Genomic DNA, 22367 nt, shown 5'->3' on the forward strand with positions numbered 1-22367 from the left:
CTATGGCTGAAAAAACAAATTTACAGCATTCATTCAGTCATTCATTCATATCATACAAAGATCTAGTGACAGTCCTATTGCACACAATGCTGGAAAAACAATGTTTTAGTTGCTTTAGTATCAGTATTAGAATCATATCTGTGTAAAATAAAACAGCAAATTATTTAGGAAACAACAAACACAAGGTGTATATTTGAAGAAACCGCTTTTGGAATTTAGACTAAACTTTATTTTTAATAAATATTATACTTGTAACCGTTATTTGTTGGAGCAGACAGAAAATATGGTGCTGTGCATTTGCCTTTTAATGTGACGGGTACAGGTTAGACGTGTGTATTTAAGTGTGTATTTGATAGCTAAACACAACCTTTTGGTTTCAATAGCTTATTGAGTCCTTTTTATTATAAAAGGTGAGAACACAAAACTAAGGGTGTAGGATTAATTTCAGATCGATTTTGATCAGAAATGCAGCAGCTAATGTTTCCAGATGCGGACAAGAGCTTTTTGGTCTGAAATAAAGCAGCGTTTTCTTCCAAAAGTCCCCAACTCATCTATTCTTTTTGAAACAAAATATATTGAAATGCCTCGAAAAACAACATGCAACACATGAGACGACGTCATGACTTAAATTGTCTTAACAACAAAATAGCTCTAAAGAGCATAAGTTCATCAGTTCTTGATAACTACTGAGGATTATTTGCATTTACAGATGGAATTTATTTGAGCAGCTACTCCCATTCATTTTTTCTATTTGTATTTCATGTGTTAACTGATCTGTAGACCAACTGTAGTGCAAAGGTTGAGATGAATCCTGTCTTGGACATGAAGGAAGAAAAAAACCATTGGCGTTTTCAATAGTTTTGAGTCAGTGAACCGTTAAAAACTGCATCATGAAAACCCGAAAGAAGAAGACTCTGACATGTTTGAGTTCACAAAAGTCCAGAGAAAAATGTTCCCAAATAAAAAGACAAGACGATGTCCACATGCCCCTGTGCATTCACCATATTAAGTTATCAAAGCATGCAAACTCAATTTGTTCCTTGTGTGAGAAACATCATTGCTTGGAGGCCTAAGGATGTGACAGCCCTCTTCTACTTGAGCCTTGGCCCACAAGAAGCCATTGCCTCCTGAGATATCTATAAAATTCCTAAAAACTGGGTAAAAGTGCTGTTAATGTCCCTTAAAATAACATAATGATGCGCTGGACAACAGCAAAGATGCAAAGATGTGGTCTACTTTCACAATAAGATCCATTGTTTGTCCATTACAGCTCAGTGACACCAATATTTTGAAATAAAACCTAGTGCCATTCTCTTTCTGTACGTCAGCTCTATTGTCTTGACTAAAACTGGGTCTGATGACCTTTCACCACCGGCCACACCTTTTCCTGCTAGTTGCACCATTAAAAGAAGGTAAAACTATTTATTAGGTTGCAAGAACTCCCAGGGGGTTCAAAGTTCTAAACCTGTGACACAAAATAAATTGATATCTCCCAGAACAAGGCAGAAGAAAAAGGCCAAATAAGGTCAGGCTAATGAGAGGGAGCATGCTATTGAAGTCTATGAACACAAACTGACAGAGTAGCTATTAAAGTCAGGGATAACCCAGATACCCACACAATAGCAAAAAGTATTTTCTAACAATAAGCTGCATCGAAACCCACAAACACACCCAATGAGGAAATCCAACACCACTGAGAGGCACAAATGATCTCTGGAGACGAGGTTAGGCAGCCACCCGGATTGAACTGGATCTTAATCGAGCCATACACATGAAAGTAAAAGATCAGGAGCTTAGAAAACATCACCAGAGCTGAATACTGACCTTAATAGTTGATCTACAAATAGGTGAGGTTTGGCACACCACAGCTGGGAAGTACCACCTGTTCCTCAAAAGACCACTGGAGGCAGGCCTCAATTTTCAGCATTGTAAGAGGCATGTCATTTTGATTTAGAGGTGGATGGACTATTGGGTTGACCTACTAGTGGACGAGAGTTTCCTTGACTTTGTTCTGATCTATTTGCAATTTTTAAGTAAAGCAGAAAAAACTGGACAAAGCGTATATTTTCCCCTTATATAATCCTATGGTTAACATCAGAGGTGATCCATCTGGTATGTTAATGACTAAAGACAATACATGAGCCCACAATGACAGCAATTTATAGCAAGATTTGAGGCATTTTCTGATCATTTTATCAACATATCCTCTCAATATGAAGCATCAACTAAATTAAACCAGTTCTCTTGGGCTAATGGTAATGCAGCAGGGGGGGCGGTTAAAAAAAAAAATTCCATGCAACAAAAAAAAACCCCTTCAATTATTACTTAGGTCAGTTGTGGCATAAAAAGAAAAGAGACACAAAGAGTTTCTTGTACCATTTTGTATTTGTGTGTACCATTGTGTTTGTACAAATGTCATTACATGTGTCAAATCAGTTTCTTTCACAATGTCCTTGTTGAATCCACTGACACAAACAGTATTATTCCAAGTAAAGTGATTTTGAGTAGCACATTCTTGCCCTGCACGCTTCATTGCACTTACAGTGAGCCAACTCTGCTCAGAGATATCTCGACCACAGACAGCTCTGACAATGAGGCTTGTGTTTGTGGGTGAACCGCCACTTTCCCGATTTCCCAATTGAAGGCCAAATCCAGAAGGTCTGAAAGCAGCTGGGGCATTAACTGGTGAGGGCGATGGAGGACTTAAAGCATCACTGACCCCTTGCAGAAGAACGCCACCACGGACCCCGTCACACTAAACTATCCAGAGCAGCTTTTACAGACTGCATTTACATTACCATTTGACTTGGATAAAGGAGTGCCCCATTGAGGCAAATATATGCAAAAAGAGTTAACATAAAGTAGGACCGAAGCAAACTGAGAAATGCACAAAGCCACAGAAGGTGAGTAATTGAGGTCTAATGGTCGGTGGCCTATACGATTATGAGACAATTTCACCAAAGCATGCAAAAGCAATTCGTCTCAATGTTGCTCTCATCTGTATCTCCCCTAAGCCTGAGTCAGGAGGGGGTCAGTATCTGCAAAGAAATCCTTGCATCTGTTTAAAGTAGCAGAACACATAGATTAATAATACCGAAACAGCACTAAGCAATAGATGAATGTCTTTTATTTACTGTTTGTGATGGTACTGTGCAACAGCGAACACCCCGTTGGCACGGAGGTAGGAGGGAAATAACATGAAGCAAGTTTGGGCAATGACTCTTCTCAGCTCTAATTTTTTTATTTCCTTCCTGCTGCTCTTTACACAGTGCAGCCAGTCCGGCCATCCGTCATGATCCCCTTCTCCTCTTATACGTCCCCTGGTTGGTACAACGTCGTGGTAGGGGTGCAGACCGGGTCTTCATTGCTCAGCCCAGCTGTCACTCTCATCCTTCTCCCCCTCTGGAGTTGAATCGCCACACAACCGTGTGTCATTGTCTCCAGCAGGGCAGCGGCTTTGTGCTTGAAGTGACCGACAGCAGCAGTGGGGGCGGAGCCAGGCGGAGAGGAACACGACCTCGTGCTCACCTCACATTAATGCTGCTGGATGACTGTTTGGTTGGCAGGCTTGCTGTCACTCAAATCGCTGAGGAAGGACCGAATCGCAGGGCTGCATCTGCAGACCAGCCAGGTGACATTAAGTGACGGATATGCTACTTAATTAAACACGACAGTTCCATAATAAAGTCTTCAAAACCGAGTACTCATCAGAGCAAGGATGTTTTTTTCCCCTCTTCTAAGCACTTTTGCTAATTTTTGATCAACAAAAGTCAATGTGGTGTGGAAAATCACTTTAATGATGTAAATAAACTAATCTACAGAAAATCCAACCAGATGTATAAGGCACCACACTGCACCGAAATGCACAGCCCATCTATCCAGTGTTGCTCTGGGGTAATGACACTAACTGCGTTAAATGGGACTCAGAACTATAAATCAGCCTGAAACGCAGAATTTCCTTTGACACTCAACATGATGTGCTATAATGTTATGGCTTGAAATCTCTGAGGCCACTCAGAGAAAACGGAATGCACCAACGTCACGGTTAGGTGCGTTGGGTGACGTTTTCCTCCATTTATCTAATGTCAGCAGAATTCTTACAGGCAATAGCGTCCAAATCTGCACAGCACCTGAGTTGGTGAACTAAGTAAGGCATGTGCTGAACTAGTCGATCAGTGAGCTAATGAGTTGTTACACCGTCAGTCATTCTGCGGCAATCTGGAGTCTGGCTCTATGCCATGTCTCCGTCAGCAGCGGGGTAGTAGAGTGAGGCAGGGGAGTATCAGAGGAGGGGAGGTTGAGGAGGGAACCATGTAGGGAAAAAGGAGGAGCTGTGGCAGGGATGATGGGCAGCTCACTATCAGGCTCTTTGCGTCTATTAAGGTCCAATTTAAGAATAAGGAGCCCTACAGAATGAGGCACCAGAGATGTCTCTGGGGATTTGAGCCAGCCAATTTGCACACACGCACACATGCAGGCAGATACAGAATTGAAAAGAAAACAAGCTAAAGCTCACGAGGCTTAACCTTAACTAGTCAGTTGTCTGCCTTGGGTTTGTGATGCTGAGGCTTAGAAGGACTTGAGAGGCCACTACAACTACACGAGTGCGGAGGGCTCAGTCCCAGATCAACAACCGAACTCAGTAACAACCAACAAGCGTGTAGCGCAGGGGTCGGGAACCTATGGCTCGCGAGCCATATATGGCTCTTTTGATGGTCACATGTGGCTCGCAGACAAATCTTTAATTATACTTTTTTTTTTTTTTTTCATTAGACCAGTCCTTCTCGGGCGCAATGCGATGCCAGAGGCGCGGAGTAGTAGCGGTGCTTGGAGAGAGAAATCAGCGCCAGCGCTATCAGTTACTATTATCTATTATTTCACAGAGTTTGTACCAGCTGGAAACCTGTGAATTGACGTGCCTAAAACTGCGCGCTCCCGTCTCTGAGAAAGAGCGCGCAGATGCGGGGACGGGATGTGTGAGGGAGAAAGCAGGGGGGTGGGGCTGAGGTGTTGTGGGGACAGGCAGCAGGTGAATCGCGCAGGGATTGTAAAAACGTAAAACCCGCTGCCCGTCACTCACTGCAGCGTGTGAGTGTGTGTTTGGCTCCACGTCTGCATGTGATCAGTCTGTCTCACATCTACAGAACATTCAGACCTACGATCACGTTTAAAGTCTCAACGCCTGCATGAAGCAGAAACTCACCACGTATCAACCAGACTAGACCATCAGCAAAAATACCACGAGAAATACTCATCATTTAGTAGCAACAGAATAACAATGTTATTAAAAAGAATCCTCAGACTTATTGTACTTTAAAAATGTTGAAATTAAATCAAATGCACACATTCACTTGTATATTTAGTTTTAAACAAATTGTCGCGGACTGAGTTGGATGGCTGTTGGGCCGCGTTAAAAGTTCTGGAGTTCATGGAACGCGTCGATCAAGCAGAGATCTGATTGGCCCCCAGTTCTGTCGCTCAGCCTGTTGTTAGGTAGTTTGGACCAATGGGGTTCAGCTATGGGCCGAATAAGGAAAATGGGAGGGCTGGAGTGGGAGGGGGGGGGAATATAAAGTTGGGAGAAGCTCTCTCGTCTCGGCGGGAGAGATTCAGGAGTTGCTGAATGAATTGAACGGCGTTTGTTGCGGTCTGCAGTAACCAGAATAAAGAACTTTAAAAGAGGTTAAGTCTCCGTGCCTCAGTGTGGGAAAGGGACACTACATTATTGTATGGCTCTTTCGAAATTACATTTCAGAATATGTGGCGTTTATGGCTCTCTTGGCCAAAAAGGTTCCCGACCCCTGGTGTAGCGTGTCAGGGACCCATCTGGACACAGCCTGAACACGGTTTTGTTTTATTTATCTATTTATTTTCAAACCATGAACCCCGGCTTTGTTTTTGAGCCAATTTTGAATAATTACAAAAGCAAGGGATTTAATCGAGGAACAGCTGTCATAAGCAATGCATGCGTGTGTTTTTAATGTTTGTTTGCACTGATGAGGGCCCGGCATCAAAGTGAATCAGAATATCACAGAGGAGCCGCAGTGGCAGCATCTGAAGTTCCCTGTTACACCGAGAAAGGAGCCTCTTCTACAAAAGCCATGAATGACAGTAAAGGTCCGAGCAAAAATAAAAAATGTGGGCATGTGGAGATCAGATAAGATAAGAAGAATCATCCGTCTCCATATTACAAAAAGCCCCACTCTGATGAAAAATCAGGTTTTTGCTGATTTTAACATGTTATTGTGGCATTTTTCTGACAATGGAGGACATATATAAAGAAAATTGTGCGTAAAATTGCATTTTTGAGTATATCTTTTTTTAATTCGTTGTGAATTAGGAGCAAATAAAAAAATGCTGTTTTAAAAAAAGGCTTATTTGTGATGTAAAAATACGCTGGGCGGGCCACCGGCTCCCTGCTCCGCTCCAATATGATGCATCCACTTGTAGACAACGAGACCCATGTACATCCTTGTTTTCCTAGTCAGAGCAGACATCTGGATTTCAACTATATGGTTGGACAGCTTCAATATAGATCACGATTTTTGTTGAAGCTGTAATGTTAGGTTCGGGGTGTGAGGGGCTGTAAGCTAGCAGGAGAGCATTAAAACAGAGATCTCTCAGTAATGAGGAAGTGGGGTGGGGTTTCTCTGCACCAGCAGCATCAGCCACAACTTAAACTATGCCGCTCTGCAGAAACTGTCCTAGAAAATGACAGATTTTTTTATTTTTATTTTGGTAAAAAAAAAAGGCATAATTATAATGTAAAGGCCCCTCGGAACGCTTTTCATAAAGATAAAAAAATGATTGGAGTTGGACTATAAGCGTAAAGGATGATCGATAGGTCACAGAGTTGCAGAGTTGAGGTTTTTTAAACCATCCACCTTTCACATGGATGCAGTCCAACATTCAGATTATTATTCTTACTGTGTGCATAACATGAAAAAACTCAAACAAAAGCTGCAAAAATGCAATAGTTATGTAAAAGTTCAAAAGGGCCTTGCAGCTTTTAGCTGATCCGAGAACTCAATTCAGTTCAATTAGGCTACTTTCTGCTAGCTTTGGTTTGTCAGAGAATCAGAAAAAGAGCAGAAAAACACAACAAAAATAAAGCTGGAATGTCTAACTCAACATGTACAGTCATGGATATGTTGGTTAATTCTGGCGCCGACTGATTTATTTATGGTGATGAGCCGCTTTGCATCAGTTTGTGCTGCTGTTTTTCATACATACAGAGCTTTCTTTGCACGAGCCCTGCCAACAAACAAGAGGGCCTCCAACCATGGAAATCCACGGATTTGAATTGGGTATGGTGAATCTTCATGCAGTAACAAAGCTTATGGGCTAAATTTAACAGCAAGCCAGCTGATGTGAAGTTTTTCCGCTGCATTGTGCTAATCATAAAAGAACAGTAGCGATTTAAAAGGCTGTTTGTTACAAAGTCAGACATTATAATTTCCGTGTTTTTACTGGAAAAATATTGAGAACAAATAGACAACTAAAACACATAAATTGTGAATTTTACACAGAAATTCCCTTAAAAATGTTTAGACTATGTCAAAGTAAGCAGGTATGTTTGTAACAAGGCCCTGCCTCTAGAAAGGCATGGTACTCAGAGGACTGTGTCCCACAGGGCTGAAGCTGTTGTAATAAATTGGAAACGATAAGCACAAGTGAGCTTCCAAAATCACTCAAAATGATTGGGCTAATCAGTTCTCTCTTGTACACTGCAGAGGAATGCTCTTGTGTAGTTGGAAGTTCAATCACATTACAAAACTTTGTGTGACGCAATTTGAAAATAGACACAGACTCTTCGCTATCTGGAACTTTTTGGAATAGATTCTTGAAGTCAGAAATGGCCAAAAATATATATACGGTCTATTTTTGAGGACAAAGGCAACAGTAAGAAACATATGAAATTAACTGGCATGTTGTCAGTAGGTTTTCATTGTGTTTCACTAAAGTCCATTAATCCAATTTCAAATCTTTTTTCAACAAATTGGATGCTGTCAAAGCTACCCAGTAAGATAGTCTAAACCAGTGTGAACGTTACCTCAGAGATTCGGCCATTCGCCGCAGGTCTTCATTCTGCTGCTTGAGTCGCTCTAGTTTGGCTAAGATCTTTGAGAGCTCCCGACTTGAGCGCTCTGGATGCTCGCTGTCCCTCACCAAGTGTCCACCGATGTAGAAGAGGAGCGTGCCCCAGGCCAGCAGCACCAGGGTAATCCAACGCCATGAACCTGCCCAGGGGCGCATGCTTGGACCACACTTTCCCAAAAATTCCTTATGGTGTTTCTGCACACCCGCCGACCCCGCAGCCGGATGCTGACACTTTTGGTCCCGTCACCACAAAGACCCCAGCGCTAACATTGGTATTGGCATTGTTGCAACAAGGAGAAACGGCAGATAAAAGTAAAACTGTTCACTTGTGGCTTGGGGGTGTTTATTAAAAGGCGAAGGGTGCTTCTCCTGCAATAACTCAGTCCTTCCTGTGTGCTAGACCATTGCTAGTCCACTAAAGTCACTATCTTGATGGCTTGGTTGATGTCCTCACCGACCACCCGGCTTCTGCTTGACCAGTTTATCCAACTCAACTGCGAAAGGCCCCTCCAGTCCAACTCGATGATCCTATTAAAGTTACATCCTGCAGAAAAACAAGAGATGATAGTTAGGAGTGTTGCTAATGCCAACATTTTTATAATAAACCATGTTTGTTTGCTTCAGAGTTTGGGGGTTTGCAAAAATGAAAAATCCCTACAACATGCTTGCATCTCAACTACTTCACCCTGACTTACTTACTTTGTGTGTTCGCTACGACCTGTCATCCATAGAGAAAATGTGTACACGTGGAACATTTTGGCTCTACAGGTTCACGGAATGGTCTACGACTTTGATACTTCCTTTACAGGTTTGCCCATGTTTTTTCCATATCCACCTGGTATATACGGCAGCCGAAGAACCTTACATCAGAAAAGAACTGCAAGTGATTCTACATTAAAACAGTGCAGAGAACAACTAAGTTGCTTCTTGGTGGAATCTACATGGACAACCTTGCTATCAAGAGCCTTTAAAATTGATCAGTATGACACAGCGATCTGCATGAACACAGCAACTTTCAGTCCCCAAGCTGCACGGTGCTCATTAGAATCTATACTTTCAGCGTCCTGCTTGATTGCTCCTTACATCCTCGCTTCCATTCAAGCACAATGAGGTCTTTCTAAAGTCTGGACACTTAGCCCGCACACAGAAAGCCAGACTAAAAAAAATCTTCTTTTCCTCCAAGTCAGGTGCTGCTGTCACACCTCTCAGTTCAACTGCTTCACTCCTAAAGTGATACATTTAAGGGTTCCCTTCATTTGAGTACATGTTTAAGATATTTCCCTCCTTTCTAAACTGCCACTGTCTCCTCAGAAAAGTTTAGAACAGATGCAACATTTTCAAGGTGATACAGTGCACAATTAGATCACAGGGAACAAAAGAAAATCCCCAGGTCATCATTTTCTACATCCCCAAGCAGCAGTGAAGATGTTGATAGATGCGTGCCGTCGTTTACGAAGCAACCTTCACTGTCAGCTCCGCCATGCGACCGAGGGTGGACCTGTGATGGGATGAAGACTGGCAGGCGTGTGTTTGTGTTTATGAGCACGCCATTGTCTCCCAGCGTCACAGCATGCGGGGAAAAACGCCAAACTTCTCAGACGGAGTGGCAGAGTTGGGATGGGTTTGACTGGCAGGATGCTTCGCTTCTGGTGCTCCAGTTTTTGACTTTTAAGACGCAGGAAAATATTTCAGCCTGGATTTGCCTGACAGGATCCACGGGGGTTAACAAAACCTTGTGTTTTCTACTGGTAGATATGTGTGACACGGATGATGCCATGTTATAATACTATGGATTACACACATGGACGAAGTCCAAACTGTCCACGAAGTTGCTAAAGCCTCTATAAAAATAGTTTTCAGGTGCTCCTGTTGTGACTAAGCATGGCTGACGATAATGGCTGCAAAATCTACTCACTGTGTTTGGGGAACCACAATAAAAAACAACTTTAATGTTTATTTTGCTTCTAGGGGAAAAAAAATAACAATAATAAAAATGATAAACTGTAGCTATTGGGCTACTGCCAAGCTGAATAGCTAATGACTCAGCCTCAAAGCATTTGCAAGTCTCCAGATCTAACAGAAGTCGATCAAGTTAAATGTTGACCTCTGCCTTGAAGCCTTCAGTCCTGTTATCTGTTTCTATTGTAAATGATGTTGCCATAGTTTCTTACACTTCAGTTGCTTTTCTTCAATGTCTTTGCTTCTGTTTAGGGTTTTGAAGCATTCTTCTTTCTTTATTAAATTTTGCATTCAACTTCTGACACCTAAATAAACCTGAGAACCACATGTTGTTTTACTTGAAGGAGTTAATTCCTATAAATCCATATTTTTATATTCCTGTCAATGTGACGAAAAAACTATTTATAGAGACTTTCTATCGTACATTTGTATTTACTAAATTATAAATACTTTTTTTCTGTTGTTCAATTGCCATACTTTGTTCTTACATTATTTATGTGTATATAATAATAATAATACATTGTATAAAAAAAATATAAAATAAGTACATAAATGTGTATTTTGTAACAACTGCAAACTTCTTAATCAACTTCTTAAAAACAACATTTGCTAAGTGAATTTTTTACCTCCCACGTATTACTACAATCCTAAAAAGAATGTGATTTAGCAATATTATGTTTATATAATATTAAATAAAAAGAATGGGCAGATACCCATCCTGCTTTCCAATTTCGGAGCATCAAGTTTCGATACTAACTTTGTCCTCTGTCAACATTTATACTTCAAAAATGACAATTTATTCATTTATTTTTGCATTGATGCAGAATTATTTAGATCTGAATTTCGATGCGACTGAGGATTATGCATTTTTCCCCCGCATATTACGGTCACCTAAACAGGCACAAAGCTGCAGGCGTAAATGTCAATTCCCTCCCATAATGAAGGCCATCATCACTAACTGCACATCATGACAAATATCAAATTCAGAGAATAGCTCCAGAAAATGAGCAAAGTGGGTTTAACTTTCCCCTTTTCATCATGTCTTTGAGCAAACTTTGGCTTTGATGAAGTGGCACAAGAGAGTAGAAACACATTACATAGTTTCTGATAGCTGGGTTTTATAATTAAAAGTATTAATAGACGTCTACTCTGACTGGTGACTGCAGAATGTGGCCTGACTAAAAAGAAAACGTTGCTCTGCTATGATACTCCAACACAATTTGTTCCACTGATGCAGATCTGTCAGCGTACTATTCCGTCAGGCCAGGCACTGAAGATTTTTGCTTTTTCTAAAAGCTTTCAAATCTGCCACACAGCCAAGTAGGGAGGAGGGAGTGAAAGTCATGAAAATTATAATAATAATGTCAGTTAAAGGAGTAGAAGTTCCCAGCAATTATTTCTTTGTTGGGATAAGTGGCAGAAATGCTGACGGTGGGATTTTAGAGGACTTGGCTTTACTACACATCTTCTTTCTTCAGCGTTTTTCCTCGAGCCTATCCTCCCTTCTTTCTGAAAGCAAAGTGGAAACAAGATTGCCATGTTTAAAGCGCCCCGGACAAGATGAAATATGCGACAGTGTGCGGCTCTGCCGCTCCATAAATGAAGGAAAGAGAGCTTTACTGAGATCCACTTGTCTGCTGCACCTGCGTTCTTGTGCCAAAGCGTCTTTATGACCTTGCGCTTTCGAGCTAAAGCTGCACGGCCCTGTGGGGTAAAGGCTGGAGTGGTGCGCGGCGGCGTGCAGCCCGGTGGGGCAGACTGTCAGCACTGTCACAGAACGCCCCTGCGCTGCAGCAGCGTGCAGTAGCCTGAGAGGTCAGCGAGGGTGAGCAGTTTTCAGCAGCGTTGGTGATTTTTCATGGTGACTGAGGCTGCAGTTGGGGTCATCTTTCAGAAGCCTCCGGTCTCCAGACAATAAGCACAACAATGAGGTTCACTGTTGAATTATGCATGCAGGTCAGCTGCAGACAACTTCTATTACTCCACCACACCAGCTGATATTCAAGGCCGACTGAAAGAGATATCTATGTTACACGGGTGAACCTGTTCAACCTAATGATGCACTGTGCAACAGCCCAGCTCCGGATTCTACTTTTAAATGATTAGAATCGTTTACTAAAACTAAAGACGCCGTTTAACCTTCATTGAAAAGAGTATTAAAACAATTTAGAGAATTTATTATTATTTATTGGGATCTACTAACGTGATATTCACATTTTGTTCTAAAATAAGTTATTTTCACTTTTTGCACTAGTTTTTTGTAAGCAAAATAAATAAATATGTGCATAGAAACTAAAAATACAAATCATTTGCTTAGAAATAGCAAAAAAATGAAATATGGGGCTGTTAAACATTCATTTTTAAGTAATTCAATCCTAACATCCAACTTATTTATCCCTTTTATTGCTCATGTGGATCTCCCTGTTTCTAGATTTGATATCTTATTATAAAATGTCTGAAGTAAAAATTATTTGTTGCATGAATATAACTATTTTCTAGTAATTTTCCTCTTAAGATGAGTTATTTTCCTGTTTTTATGCTACCTCTCTTTAGAGTGTATTTCATCCATTGGATTTCTATTCTGCCTAAAATACCCTTTTTGCATCAAAGAAAATTTAAATGTCATTCTAATAACCCTTTTTTTGGGTTAAAAAACAACAAAAACATCATTTCCGCATAATGAAATTCAATAAATAGATTAAAAAGAGAATTGATTCACTGATTCGATAAAGCAACGTTATGTTTTTTAAATGAAGATTGATTTTTTTGATTCAACCCCATTAGAAAACAGTCGAGTCTCGTGTCACGCTCCCTTTCAAATAGTAAAAGTCGCTGCGTTTTTTGGCCATCGTGCTGTTTACTCCAACAGCTTCCCATCTATTCTCCCCCCTTCCAACACATTTCCTCTCACATGGCTTTCTCTCAGCCTTTTAGCTCCCGTTATTGGACTCATGCACATTCGGCTCAGAAAAGTTGTGAGATAAGCAGCAGTTCATGAAATATTTACCACCCTCCCATATGTGTGAGTCTGCGGATGCAGTCAGCTGTGCCGAGCCGCGGAGTCCCGCACACCCACTCGTATGCATATGAAACACCGGGGGCACCCCGAAAGACCCGTTTCCACACAGAGGAAGCCGAGCGCTGAAAGTGAACACAGGGAGTGGGAGCAGTCAGCTGCTGAGTGAGTCAGACATTTGCTGCTTTTCATATTGTTGCAGAAAAGGCATGAGTCATTTCCAAGATTTTATACGCTGCATTCAATAAAAAGTCTGGGGAAGTAAGTAAAGTTAGAAAATTATTTCTTTTACCGTTTTCAATTTTTACTTCTTTGCTTTAGAACATTTAGCACCCTTTTTTTTAAAAAAAAGAAGCTTGCAGATTAGGGGTTGTTTCGCCAAAGGACATACATGACTATCAAGCCCAGCATTGAACCGCCTCAAATGAAAAGATGGCAAAGGCTGCTCAATCCTCAGAGCTACGGCCATCCCTCGAGCGCTCTACCACATACCGTCTGGCCATCAGCCAAGACAGAGTTGTACAGAAGAGTCGGAATCAAGTATGATCCATCCCTGAAGCACATTCAAGGATGTCTGATTGGAACGAAACTTAGCATTTTTAGATTTTCCATGAATTAAAGCAAAACTGCTTCCTAACAGACCTAATTTACTGTGGACGGGGTTTGAGACACAACATTGAGACACATTGTATGGACATGCCAGGAAAGTCAAATGTCTGTAAACTCATTATCGCACATTTGAAAGGATCTGAAAATCTGAAGAGGATAAGCTCTGGACTGTTTAGAGAAGTTGGAACCAAATGAAACAATGCAGTGCAGTTTTATGTTAGAAAACAAATGTAGCATCGCTAAAATAACTGTGCTTCAAAGTCCTTGGGTATTTATTTAGTATGATCATGCAGCGTTTGTACTTTTTACGCCACAGTGTAGGATCTTAACCACTTACAGCTTTATTTTAGGCAAACAGCATCATGTGCAAGTCCATGCACAATTTGACAAAATTCAACTAAATAGCAAATACATTTACTTTATTCCCATCCATAGAAAGAGCATCTAGAAATGCAAGAATTAAGAAATTAAATAGATTTAATGCATTTAATTAAACATTTTTAACTGATTTCTGAAACCCAACTTTAGTCTTTACAGTGTCCATGTGGAATTGATCCAACTTTAGCTTTAAAGACCCATTCCAATGAAATTTTGTTTTTGACATGTTCTTCTGGGAATTTTTCTGATAATGAGAATCAAGCTCAAAATTGCATTTCTGTCAATTTCTTTATTCAAATCCCTGGGAATCAGGAACAGAGGAAAAAATGCTGTTGGAATAAGATATCAATTTTGAAGTAGAAAATACGCCGGACGGACCGAAGGCTCCCTGCTCTGAGATCTCAGCCACAGGAAAAGGGGAAGGGGGGACGGGGTTGCTCCATGCCAACAGTCCCCACAAACTCAGAGGCAAATCTCGAATGAACTTATGCCATTCTGCAGAAACTATGTCCTAGAAAACAACTAAAGCTTTTTGATTTGCACTAAAAAACTGCATAACCGTAATTAAAAGACCACTGGGAACGCTTTGACAATATATCAGAAGATGATTTGAGAGGGTTTCTAAGTGTTATATTAATATATTTTGGTTCTTCAATCTCTGGATCATGCTTTTAGGTTTTACAATAAGTTGGATGATGTATGGTCGGTTTGAAAAATATAATATTATAATAGCAAGATTTTGTCTAAAACGTAAAACTGTTTTCTGCCGAGACAAACAAAACGGCAAAAGAAATAAGAACAACCGTGAGTTTCTCATGTAAGCTTCTGGTTTGTTTACAGTATAACCTGTATTGTACATTTTTTGTTTATCACATTTCTTTCAGTATGAAAGGAAACTCTACGCATATTTAAATGCAGTTGAATTTTTTCTGATATTAACTGAATTTCTCAAAAGGTCAAATTGATTTAAACTTTTAACTATTAGGAAGGAGACTGAAATAGAAATTGTTTTTTACTGAGGTTACAGAGGGTCCGTCTCTGACCCTATGGCACCTTACAAATGGTGGCTTGAAGACCGGCTCATACGTCCTGCCTGAGAACAGAGGAACTCATTCTGAAAGCTTTAGCTGTGAGAATCCAACTTGGATCTGGCGGACAACTTTGTTTACTTAGTCTTCATTTATTTATTTTACTTGTCAAAAAAATGCTCTACCTCATCCACCATAACCGTATTTTTTTCAGTCAACTCCAAAACAGGAATCTTTGACATTTCTGTCATTTTACCAAGTGTCTTTTTGTCTGCTTAGCACATGTGATGTGCAGCAATGGGAGGGTTATAAGGTACCGCTGGAGTTCTGCACTTCAACTTTGGCGAAGTATGAAATGCCTCAGCCAGAGGGAACTTTGTTCTTGTTCTTGTCACTTATAACAAACATGACACGTTTCTGCTCATGTAGAGTCTAAATCTGCCTGAAGGAGTACTCAAAGACAGGATTCATTAAAAAGAAGATTCCTAAGGTTTAACATTGCTTCATCTATCACTTTATTTATATGTTCATTTCTAAATAACATATTGCTATTCCTCAAATCAAACAAAGTTGCACCTTTGAGCCTTTTTACAGATCGCCTTTTAAATTTACAAAGAACTTCAAATACCGAAGGGCGGACACTAAACCGGTGACCATCTTCCATCTGCCTGTGATTCGTTGTATTGACATAGTGTGCCATATCTTTGTACTCCTGTTATAAAAAGCACAAAATGCACACAATTGCCACAGTTGACCATAAGGTAGTTAAATCCTTCTGCATGGTAAATTCTAGGGAAATATTTGTTTTTGCACATCTGAGACCTTATTCAAATATTTATCCTGGAAGTTCCAGGAAATTTTTGGTAAATAGATTTAGCATCCGTCTACTCTTTCCAAAAGGCTATTTGCTTTGTAAGTGTGCAAATACAAGTTCCTAAGTATTGCCTGGAATTACACCCTGGGAGGGCCTGTGTAACAGATAACCTGTGAAAGACAAATGACATAATCTAACCCAGATCTAAAAAACAGTTATCAGCTTCTGTTGTAAAGTACAGATTACCTTTTAACCATCTGTGCAATGTATCGACTTCTGTAGCACAGATGTTCTCCACTAACCAGACTTCAAATAAGGTCTCACAGAAGTGGATCAAGGTCTTAGAGAAGTTATAGCGATGCCACTTCTGAGCCCGCTGCAGCTTGGCATTACAGCCCAACTCTCAGCCTCTCCTTCAAGGTTATCTCTGTGGAGAATTTGTTGGGGGGCAGCAGGATGCATGGGTATTCACAGGCAGGTACTTATGGATCCCTACCGCGCTGGACTAATGTAGCACACAGGTTTCAGTCTGTTAGTGCAAACAAGCCCTTAATTAAAACCGAGGGATGTATGATTAGCAGTAAAAGGGACCAACCGCTGTTTTATTTCTTATGTCTACATGGAAATGTGGGTGTGGACAGGTACCTCACTTGGCAACCCAGTCAGTCCCCCTGACAAGTGAAGGTGGATCTTGCAGCACAGGCATGGTCACGGGCGGCATTGTAAATTCACCGTGTCAGGGAAGGTGATGAACTGGCTCTGCAGTGCTGCGTGCGTGTGTGTTTGCAAAAGAAAGAGAAAGAGCAGGAGTCAATGTCATCCAGACAGCTGCATGTATACAGCCTCCAGCAACAGACAGAGTCCATGTTGGTGTGTGATTGTCTAAATAAGTGGTTCCGTGAGGATATGTGTGTTGCAGATAAATTGCAAATTGATCATTTATTTAATGTGCAGTTAAAAAACTGTTCATCCTGCACAGAAACTTGACCTATGTTAGGAAGCTGAAAGTAGAAATTAAAGCTCTGAAATACCCCTTTACCTTGAACTATTTGTCTACTGGAACACACTCCCCTATCTAGTGTTGTTTCTTATGTTTATAATGAGATCCAGTGATGGATGACCTTCTGCAGCCTGGGGTTCCAGGGACAAACTCAAATGGGCGCCTGTAGTGACCCCATACAGAGGATGCCAAATTACATTTGGTTACTTTTAAATTTTATCACGAGTGACTAAAAAGTTGAACGTGACGCAAAGAACTTCAGAGGGATGTGTGCAAAGGGCTGTTTTGCTTAATCCTTTAACAAAGGCGTTTTAGCTCTAGTGTTGATGTTCTGTGAATTACAGTAACCATTCAAGCATCAACGCAATTAACGTGATTTTAACGGAATCTGAAGCAGAGAAAGTGCAGGTTTGTGCTAATGTGAAACACTTTACAATAGTAAATTCAGAATCCATTGGAGTTATGTTGATTGTATCAAAGAGTTACAGTAGATTAAAAAATTGATATTTGATTTAATAATTATATGGACTATTAACCAGCATATAACCCTAAAAATGTGATTTAAAAAGAAAAACATTAGATGCCACAGAGTATATATTGCCTTCTCTATTAAGCAGCAGTTCTGGCAAAAGCTCTGGACACCATTTTTGGAACCCTTGATGTGGATAGAAGCTCCAGTTGATGTAACTCGTAGTATTTTGAAAAGCCAAAATGAAACCTGACGTAGGACAGGCAGGTCGACTGAGTTGGCTTTCCCTAACACAACATGCAGAAAATAGCCAAATTAGTTGGGGGACTTTTGTTGAGTCCACCTACACACTAATTAAGTAAAAAACATTAACTTCATAATACAGAAATATTAGTTTTAATAAAATCAAAAATTCACCTCTTTAACATACAATTATCATGAATAGAAAAAAAGCAATAAGCATTAAAAAAAACTTGTACATCAAATATATTAAAGCCTTATTTCTGGTGTCAAATCTGACATTTTTTACAATCAATAGTGTTCCCTTTTCAAATCAGCCTCCAGCAGTTATGAGAGCAACTGCAACATACTTCTCGACTTGCATCAAATTTGGTAATGGAAAGTGAGTTTTGACCTGACCATGGAATGAATCCCACAATGTCCTGCTCTGAACATTCTTCCTGAGGATCATCCATCTAAATGCTCAAATTCTTTTCATGAGACAAGAAACTTTTTGTTTGCAAATCTCATCTCCTACCACTTTTGGGAAGTTATGTGTGACTGGAAAACCATAGTAGCAGTGATGAATACAACAGTTGGAAAAATTCCCACAGTAATGTTTTAGTACAAGCTCAGGAAAATTATCATTTAACAGATTTGTAGTGCAATACTGAGCACAGTAGATTTGAGAATAAGGCTCAAATTATTTTTATGCATTAAATAAATAAATAGGTTACTGGAGTAGTCCATTGAATGTAAAAACACTGGACTAATCAAGGTGTGACGTCACCCATAGAAAACGCTTTACATCCAGCTCTACCGGCAAAATCTCTAACCACTTCTTCCTGATTCGGGCGCCGCCACGTTGAAACCAGGAATTGGTCCGAGTCGCTCTGAGTGATGGTATCTATGGTAATGGCGACAGTATCACTGTTGAATGATTTCAACATGGTGGTGCCCATATCGGGAAGCAATAGTACTTCCTCTTTTGGAACATGAGTAGGGAGGGGTTGAGTTGTCCATTGTTTTTGCAGTCAATGGAGTAATCCAAACAATTTATATTTAAAAAAAAAAACCACTGCACTTGTAACCGGTAAAGCACTAGAGATGCCACAAAATGTGACACCCTGGAACTGAATCGTGGGGATTGCTGCATCCCTACTGCATACCAGTATGTTTATGTTAAAATGTCTCAAAAACGTGTTGTGCCAAATTTAATAAGGACTTTGTATTTATTGTTCTATTCCTTTACGCCAGGCTTACTATAAGTCAGCTGGGGGGGGGTTTCTTTGTTGTCCAGGTTTGACAGATATTTCAGATCAACTGTGTAGAGCATGTGAACATTTTGTGTTCATTTATCAAAATTCTTACTGAAATAACTTAATGTTTAACCTCAACCCCAGTGACAGACATTACTGCAAAGTAAGAGGAAAGCCAAGACAGAGGATAACACATAGAAAGGGCGCTGTAGTGATAAAAGAGAAAAAAGCGTACAAGGTTCAGGCCAAGGCTTATACAGCAACAGCTGCAGAAGAAGATGGCAAGAAATATTGCTGTGATCTTCTATTGCAATCTTCCAATAAAAGTTCAAATTGACCAGAGGAGCTTGACAGTGTGATAAGTTTGATTTTGAACACAGTAAACAGCGCACGCCCCCGCTGAACATTTCCCATGCCTCACATCTTATGCGACCAAATTTGCTGCTGGAGGTTACCGCCCATTATACTTTGACTTGGGGCAACAACTCAAAGTCTCTCTGGGGTTCCAATCGTAAAGCGCTGAGTGCCGAAAACAAAAGATGGAGAAGAGAGCACTGGCAGAAGAGACATTAGCAGCAGCTGAGGGGAGATGAGTAAAAACAGGAAGAAGGGCAAAAGAGTGCACCGACAGACCCAAGAAGAAAAACTGTACTCGAGAGAGACAGACAGGGGAAAATGAAAAGGGGAGCACAGCAGGAAAAATGAAAGCCAGGGAGGTGGTAATCAGAAGAGAGATGGTGAAGGCAGACACAAAGACAGAGAAGATGAATAGTGTTCCCTGAGGGGTCCAAGTCCAGACTAATACAGAGCAAAAGTTCCATAAACAGCAGTAAAACACATTTCCTACAGATTCATCCCTCTCTGCTATGTTAGCTCTGTTCACTTGTCTTCAACAGTTAGCCTCTGCAGTCTGTGACCTTAAAATCTTTCACTTCTGCAGTGATAAGTGGGATATTTTTGCATTCCATCTTTAGTGACGGACAGTTCGTACAATAAGCTCCATGGCATTTGCTCATTTGCGCCTAAAACTAAGCAAATTTGTACATTTTTAACGGATCAACATTTGTACTTGCTCTGGATCAATACATCTTAAATATCCAATCTGATCATCGTTTAAACTATTATATTATATTATATTATATTATATTATATTATATTATATTATATTATATTATATTATATTATATTATATTATATTATATTATATTATGGTCTTTTAATTATGATTATACCAATTTTTGCCAAAATCAATAAATCTGGCATTTCCTAGGACATAGTTTCTGCAGAGTGGCTGTAGTTGGCTTCTGAGTTGAGGGCAGGACTGTTGGAACAGAGCAAGCCCGCCCCCATTTTCCATTATCCATCTGTTAAGATTGTCTCCTGTTGGCCGAGGTGGGCAAACTATGGCCTGAGGAATGAATGAATGAATGAATGAATGAATGAATGAATGAATGAATGAATGAATTAAACTTTTTTCATGTAGCACTTTAAAATTCCTTCAGGGGAACCAAGGTGCTTCATAATAAAAGACAGAAGTTTAAAATCAGACACATCAGAGAAGAAAAACGTTATGTGGCATTTGTCTAAGTTTGGGTTTTACATCAGGTATATCAAGTTATTGGTGCAATTGGCTCTAAAATGAGAATAAAAGCCAAAGTTTATAAATAAAATGTTCTGTTTTAAAATATATGCGTATTTTAATTTTCAATCAAAATTAAAACATGGTTTTGTCCAGATTCCATGTTATTTTCATAAGGTGGATTACCACCTCCACACTCCACGCATCTGCTCCTGGTCCGGTCCTTCTATCAAATTAATCCATTTTAATTGTCAAATTAGACACCTCTAAATGAATTTTGCTACATATTTACCAGAGAACTTTTTGAAAATGAAATGTCAAATACCACTTTCATTATCATTTTAATTAAGTGACAGAATAAGCGGTGTTGAAGAAGAAAAGGAAAAAGCATTTTGGCGGATTGGTTTTTCCTTTTAATTTTGGGTCAAAAATGCAGCTTCATTTTGAAAATGAAAAAGCATTTCTGGTTTTGACTTTTATTTTTAATTATGCTACAGAATCGCTTCCATATCTGCTGTATACATGTAGCTGGTACAAACTTCCTATAGCACCCCTAGCGTGCACAGCACAGATCAAATCTGCAAACTCTGGTCTGCCCGTCTCTCTATTCACTCGAGAAACCAGCAAGAATAACTGTTAAGGAGACAAAGCAATTAATAATTGATAGGATCAGATGGGTACTTTTGTGTTTTGCTGCCATCTCAATGCAGCTTTGAGGGATTTCTACAGGCTGCTCACTACCACATTCACTTCTGCTTTATTTTGGTTTCTGGTTCCCTTCTAAAACAATTTCTTCTTTCTAGTATTTAAAACTTTTTGCCAGAGTTTGGCATTTAAACCTACAGGAGTACAGAAAGGTTAGTTTGCACTAAATCTTCCGTTCAAGTACTATCAGGTTGGGATTGTTTGAAAATGTTTAGCCATTCTTATTCTCACATAATGGTGAACAATGACTTACATTGTGAGGATTCTGGGGGTTTGTTTATGGCCAGACAGACATGTCCAGCAAACTGAGCAAAGATCACACTTTTTTTGCCCCCAAACTGGTGTTTACCACCTCTCTGTCCACTGCCCTTCATCTTTCTTTAAATAGTGTCTTGTGTTTTTCCTGTGCCTACCTCTGCAGTTTGCATGAGTCAAAAGCCATATTGACAAAACCTCTCGTCCCCGTCAGGTTGCGTTTTCTGCTTCGGGTACGTAATCTTGCTTGATTTCGCCTCCCTCTCTTTGTCTGGCATTGTGTGTGTCGGCTCAGTCCATCAGCTTCCACTTGGATGCACTTTCCACTCGATGTGACCTCATTGTAAGTCTTTTAGAGTTAAAGTACATATTGTGTAATAGTTTCCAAGTGTGGACCCTTTCTGTTTTTATCTTTCGTTTCGTCTAAGTTGGTGCAGCAGCTGTTGCCATGATTTCCTTTAGCTGGTTCACGAGGAGTGTTTTAGTGAAATCTGTCCCCAGAGTAGAGTTTCTGCTCCACGGGAAACACTAATCAGATCCACTACGATCAGCCGCGATTTTCACGGACTGGATACACCATTGGCTGTTAGTGTAATGAAACTGACAACCACTAGCCATGGTGCAAGGATTCCATTTGCATTTCTTCCAAGCCAACGGCTTCTCCAGTGTGTTCGCTCATGCTTGGCCCTAAATGGTTCAACCTTGCATTTCGCTGTAGGACAATAAAAACAGATGCAAATGTCAGTGAGAAAAAGAAATCCCTGCTTCACCACAAGGAAGAAAGCTTCCTGAATTTAAAGGGGAGGGAAGCTGTAGTGGGCTTTAGTCACTGAAGCAGAACTTGTTGCAGAACTCTTGTTCCTCTAAAAGCATAACAGAAAATTCAAAAAACAACAAAGTATAGCAGATGCACCTGCAAACATGATTTCTCAGTCCAGTTCGCCCAGGATAGCCAGAGCGTTGCACAACATGACACT

General features: G+C 40.2%; 1 protein-coding gene across 4 annotated transcripts in view; it reads right to left on the bottom strand.

Moving 5' to 3' along the window:
* The window catches only part of fut8b (fucosyltransferase 8b (alpha (1,6) fucosyltransferase)), a 92756-nt gene that overhangs the window by 36700 nt on the left and 33689 nt on the right, over positions 1–22367 (bottom strand). For 2 of the 4 annotated variants that reach the window (XM_020714496.3, XM_078942651.1), the window contains exons 2-3: positions 16550–16671; positions 8054–8644 (exon numbers count right to left, since the gene is read on the bottom strand). In XM_020714496.3, the coding sequence (XP_020570155.1) occupies positions 8054–8256 (203 nt within the window). In that variant the 5' untranslated portion in view covers positions 8257–8644; positions 16550–16671. The remainder of the gene's footprint in view (positions 1–8053; positions 8645–16549; positions 16672–22367) is intronic. The other 2 variants (XM_020714495.3, XM_011491681.4) reach the window with 1 other exon arrangement.

This window comes from Oryzias latipes, chromosome 24 (assembly GCF_053564925.1).
Source record: "Oryzias latipes strain Hd-rR chromosome 24, Olatipes_Hd-rR_3.1".
Lineage (NCBI taxonomy): Eukaryota > Metazoa > Chordata > Actinopteri > Beloniformes > Adrianichthyidae > Oryzias > Oryzias latipes.